The sequence below is a fragment of the Manis pentadactyla genome, chromosome 8, assembly GCF_030020395.1.
Source record: "Manis pentadactyla isolate mManPen7 chromosome 8, mManPen7.hap1, whole genome shotgun sequence".
In the NCBI taxonomy this organism is placed as follows: Eukaryota; Metazoa; Chordata; class Mammalia; order Pholidota; family Manidae; genus Manis; species Manis pentadactyla.
In genome coordinates this window covers 90,621,046-90,627,045 of record NC_080026.1, presented here as the reverse complement: position 1 = coordinate 90,627,045, position 6,000 = coordinate 90,621,046, and the positions used below count along the sequence as shown (strand labels likewise).

The window sequence follows — 6,000 nt, the reverse complement described above, 5'->3', positions numbered from 1 at the left end:
TTTCCTGCCGAATCTACTGCTGAATAGCTTCTCTTCTCAATACTCCAGTAAGGTGATTGCTTCCAAAGTCAAATCTCTCTGCCAAACCAATGGCTATTACAGGCTTGTCTTCTGGTTCCTTTGAAAGGCTCATACCACTGGGCTTTGTCTTCTTAGCCCTTCTGGATGGGTTTCCCTTTCGTCTTCTATGTAGTAGTAACATTGGTCTGCCTCTGGGTTCCCTCCTCAGTCCTCTTTTCTTAATAAACTTCAGTTAGATAATCTCATCTACAACCTTAACTACAATTACCACTTTTTATTATTCCCAAATCTTTGTCTCCAGAACATATCTCTCTCCTGCTTCAAACCTATAAATCCAAGTGCCTACTGTTTATCTCCTTACATATCTCACGAGCTTCTCCATATTTAAATATATATAATCTTAACTCTCATCTATTCCCACTCTCCCCACTCACTTTTCATGCTCTTCCTCCTAGCACCTTAGTGACAGAAATCTAGGTTTCATTCTTCTGCTCGCTCATCTTCCAGTTCAATCAAGCACTAAGTCCTAACAATTCTGTTTCCTAAAAGCTTCTGAAATCTATCCGTGTTTCTCAATGTCCACTGTGACTATTTCACACAGCGGTTAAGAGTGCTGGTTCCAAAGCTACACTGATGTTGGTTTAAATCCTCACTCCACTATGTATCATCCAGCTATCATTCTGGACATGTACTAACCTCTCAAGTGCCTCAGTTCTTACCACTCAAAACATGTTACCTATTATTAGTGCAGACCACCATCTCCTCTGCCTTGGATTACTCCAACAGCATCTGAAGAGGCTCCTGGCCTCTAGTCTAGCCCCTCTCTAATCCAGTCTCTTCAGCGTAGCCAGTAATCTTTCTAAAACACAAATCTCTTCATGTTACTCCTTACTCTAAACCCTTTCAATGGTTCCCCACTGTCAAGAGAATGTTTAAATCCTTAACAATGCACACTAGCCCTTTAAAAGCTGCTCCCTGTGAATACTAAATCCTTCTCTCTTATTCCTTTCCTGTCACATGCATACCATACTGAACTAATTGTAAGTCCTCAGACTGACTATGGTGTTCTTTGCCTCTGGGTTTCTGCATATGCCTATGGGTTTCTCTATCTTGCAAACTCCCTCCCTTCTAAACTCTTCTTCACACCATGCACATATACTGAGCTAGGTCAACTGATATACTTTTTGCTTTACGGCTCCTTTTGGGTATCACTTCTAAAAGACTTCCATTCCTAAGACTGGTTAGGTATACCCCACCAGGTCCCCAGCATTCCATACCTACCTTCATCTTAGCCATCAGATGTTACTCTCATTCACCTAATTCTTGATTATCTTTAAACTATATTCCTTGAGGATAGCAACTGCCTTGTTCACCACATTATATCCCTACTGATTAGTACAGTGATGGGCACATAGTAGACATTGAATATCTATAGAATAAATTATTGTGTGTGCACTGCTTGCATACCCTTTTAATTAACTGTATCTAAAAGTTAAATGGTACACCTAACCAATCATATCACCAGTGTATACAACCCTTTAATGTAGAAGGGATTTATTTTCTACCACATATCCAATGGAAGGAATAGTCTAAATACAAACACACCACATTTTGTAAAATGCAAGTAACCTTAACTAACATTAACTTGACTGCCACATTTTGGAAGAAATTTAAAAGACTGAGAAAATTCTTAGCACATAGTGAAAAGAGACAATAAAAGGAAGTTTTTTATTCAAAGGTATAAGTGCGTGAGATTTTTTTACAACCATTCTTGTGAAATACTTCTTAAAAAAATACGACCGACTTTTTTGCAAGTAGCAAACACATATCTCAACTATGATAACCTAAGTTTTGGTGGCCAATGTACATGATTAGGTAGAAATAGGCAAGCTCACACTGGTAGATTAACTATCAAATACTCAGTCAAAACTCCGTTTGTGGCCCCCACTTCTTGATCGATTTCTATTCCCACTTCGTCTTCTACTATCTTGTCGACTTCCTGACTGACTGCCCTGTCGATTCTGTCTACCTGACCGGCCACCAAATCGACCACCTGACCAGCCCAACCTGCCCAACCGGCCACTTGACCAGCCACTCCTCTGTCTGGAATTAGAAAATGTGTTTCCATCATAATATTCTTCAATTTCAGGTAACTTGGTGGGCACTGAGAGTATCCAGTCTGAATCATGCCACTCTGCCTGTTGGGGGAATTTACAGGATTAATATATATATATGCAAAATAGAAGCCACTAGCAAGCACATGAATATAGGAGACTCTTTTTGTAATATCCATTATCTATTAGCTAAAGGCTGTCTGCCCATCAAGTGCAAAGTATCTAGATCAAAATTTTTCTGAAAGCCAGAAAATATATATATATATATATATAGCTAAAGCTCATCCACTAAAGTTCCTAAATCTTATCCTCAGGGAAACTCTCAGACTCATTCTGAGACTCTAGATTTCATACTTAGTTTATACTTCCTATAAGAGAGCACTAGTTTCTTAGCACAAAATAAATAGGCCATTATTAAGTAGTGTGCTGCCTTTAGTGGGTATATTGACAGAAGCAAGAAGTGAGAGTTGATGATGGAGATTAAAAATTGTCAACATCAGCTAGGGATTAAAATATGTAACCACTGGAAACAATTTGGTATGGGAGTAAAACTGAAGATACAAAAATTAACAGCTCCTAAGAATATCATTATATCTTGTCTTGCCATATTAATTGTCTTCATTGTGATCAAGAGTTGCCAAGGGAAATTAGTATTAAAATACCCTGTTGATAAGAGTGAGCAGAGACAAGCACCCACACACATCACTGGTGGCAATATATGACCAAAGCCTTATAAATGTACAAATCTTTTGGCCAAGCAGTTATCTTAAAAATTCATCTTAAAGAAATAAACATGGCAGTGCATGAAGAGTTAGCTATACCAAAGTTTAGGGTTGTCCTGTTTATAATAACATATTATTAGAATTAATGTAAATGTCAGAAAATAGGAAACCAATAAATAAAGTTGGCCAGCCATGCAGCCAAATGCAAGGGAGCCATTAAAGATAAGTAACTGTATAGCTGACACAGAAATGTGTCCACAATATATTCTGAATTTCTAAAAAGACATTAAAAAACAGAACAATCTCGTTCTTATTTGAAAATATGTATATACACATGCACAGGGATGCAACAGACAAATTCTACACTGCAAATCCAGTGAGAAATCTCTTTCTTCAAATGATAAAATACGAGGAAAATTTTTAAAAAGAGAAAGGAAGGAGAACGTACAGATTAAAAGAGACTAATTAAACATCAAATTACAATGTATGGACCTTGTGTTAAAAAACGTTTAGGATACAATGGGAAATTTAACACAAAATTGGATGATCTTAAGGAATTATTATTTTAGGGGGTTTATTTATGGTATTATTATTTTTTTCAACAGTGTCCATATTAACATTTAAGTATAATGTGGAAATATTTATGTTTGAAATGATAGAATGCCTAAAATTTGTTACAAAAGAATACAGGAGAGTGGGGAAGTGGATGGAAGAAGACATGGAACAAAACTGGCCATGAGTTGATAATTGCTGGAGCTGGGTGATAGATACATGAGGATTCATTATGCAATTCTATTTTTTTATATGTTTGAAATTATTTATAATAAAAAATGTTTTAAATTATGATACAGATTGGCTATTTTATATTAAGGAACTGTTAATTAATATAGGCATGATAATCATACTTTGACTATGGTTTTCTTTTAATCCCTAATTTTTAGAGAAACATATTCAACAATCAACAGATAAAACTTTAAAAATACCTGTAACTTTTCAGACTCGGTTGTGGGAACATCAAAGCAAACACCCTAAAAGCAAAATGAAAAACATTTTTATTTAGATGCATGAGTTGATTTTTTTTACTAATACTTGCTGGCCAATCTTTTATTAGCTAAAAAAAGAAAAGCTTATGTGTGTCCCATGAGTGCTTAGAGGATTAAACAGCTAATATATAATAATGTATGATACTGAGTGCTGCTTATTTTATTTTCTAAATCAGAAAAGTAACTAAACACAAGATCTAATAAGAATCTACTACTACTGGACAGTGACTGTAATGGGTTATGTGGTGGGGACTTGATAATGGGGGGAATCTAGTAACCACGGTGTTGCTCATGTGATTGTATATTAATAATACAAAACAAAACAAAACAAAACAACTGAAGGAACAAAACAACAGCAGACTCAGACTCCAAGAAGGGACTAGCAGTTACCAAAGGGAAGGGGTTGGGGAGGGTTGGGAGGGTGAGGAGGGAGGGAGGGAGAAGGGGATTGAGGGGCATTATGATTGGCACACATGGTTTGAGGGTGGTCATGGGGAAGATAGTGTAACACAGAGAAGACAAGTAGTGACCCTGTGGCATCTTGCTACACTGATGGACAGTGACTGTGGTGGGGTGTGTGTGGGGGACTTGATCATATGGGTGAATTTAGTGACCACAATGTTGCTTATGTGAAATCTTCATAAGATTGTAATCAATGATACCTAAGACAAAAGAAAGATAAGGAAGGAAGGGAAGGAAGGAAGGAAGGAAAGGAAGAGAGAGACAGACAGAAAGAGAGAGAAAGAAGAAGGAAGGAAGGAAGGAAGAAAGGAAGGAAGGAAGGAAGGAAGGAAGGGAGGGAGGGAGGAGGAAGGGAGGGAGGAAGAAAAAGAATCTATTACTACTAAGAATCTGGTGTATTCTTTAGAGAAGTTTTTGTAGACACTCTAATGTTGTTCCACATCCCTTAAATTCATCTAGTAAATTCTTTAAAAAATTTAGTGTCAGAAAGTTTCTCTCCTGAAAAGCTACAATGTTTATCAGATAAAGAAAAGGACATAACCCAGGACATAGCAACCAGTTTGACCCAAGGATCTTGTTATAACATTTTCCCTGCCTTCCATGTTTTTTCTGAATGTGTATTTGTCTCATACTTGCCACAAGGTTTTTTTTAAGGTAAGTAATATTAAACTTTGAAAGAGATGATTATTTCCAATAGACAACTGAGTTAATAAAGTCTAGGCTACAGTGAACCTATATGGTGAAGTAAAATGAACAAATATAATGTCTTTTCTCTAAACCATTAGACGAAATCAGTCACTAAGATTATAGATGGTTTTAACTTTGCTCTTTCATAAATGTATTAAAATATTTAATTCACAATCCACTTCATTATCCTCATTAACAACCAATAGCAAGCCACTTATAAACCACTACTGTTTATTTTCTAAATAATACAGCTGTTCAGCCACTGCCATCATCATTTACTTAGTCTTGCAGAATAAACACACAATCACACATAACATGTATACAAGGGCAGAAATTTTGATAACTTATGATCAAACTAAGCAGAATAACTTACTACTTTCTTCAAGAAATGGGTTATTTTTATAAACCCAATATTTACAACTGAAAACAAACACACACACAGAGAATACATTATTATTCATCCCATTGGGCTTAAAAAAAACAAAGGAGGACCAAAATCTACTAGTCTTCATTAACATTTATGGCAACTGATTAAAAAGCATTTTACTAGTCTAGAAAAGCTTACCATATTTCCTTTTAGGGGGCACATTCTGGTAACCTGGGACACAGCATTACTACTCAGCTTCCTGTTAAGTTCTTTCCAAGCACAGCTGACATTCTGTATTTCTTCTGGGCTCTCCAGAGTCATGGTCACAAACCCCTGAAGGAAGAGTCACATCATGTTTGGGAAAAAGGAGCAGCAGCAAAACAGTGAGGTTCTAACTCTGGGCCATTCATGACTTACCTGTGCACTTCTTATGAGCCAACATGACTGCTAAAAAAATGTCTTTGAAACTATATTAACAGATACTAATGTTTATATATCATTGAAAGGACCATTCTTTCTATGCATTGCTGTAATTACAGACTATACTTAATTCTAACCATCATGCTTTAAGAGACAACTAAACT

At 36.3% G+C, this 6,000-nt stretch overlaps 1 protein-coding gene across 2 annotated transcripts in view; it reads right to left on the bottom strand.

Moving 5' to 3' along the window:
- Positions 1-1,722: 1,722 nt before the first annotated feature.
- DDX50 (DExD-box helicase 50) overlaps positions 1,723-6,000 on the bottom strand; it is a 41,344-nt gene continuing 37,066 nt past the window's right edge. For both annotated transcript variants that reach the window (XM_036923989.2, XM_036923990.2), the window contains 3 exons: positions 5,615-5,749; positions 3,841-3,885; positions 1,723-2,219 (listed from right to left, as the gene is read on the bottom strand). In XM_036923989.2, coding sequence (XP_036779884.2) covers positions 1,941-2,219; positions 3,841-3,885; positions 5,615-5,749 — 459 coding nt within the window. In that variant the 3' untranslated portion in view covers positions 1,723-1,940. The remainder of the gene's footprint in view (positions 2,220-3,840; positions 3,886-5,614; positions 5,750-6,000) is intronic.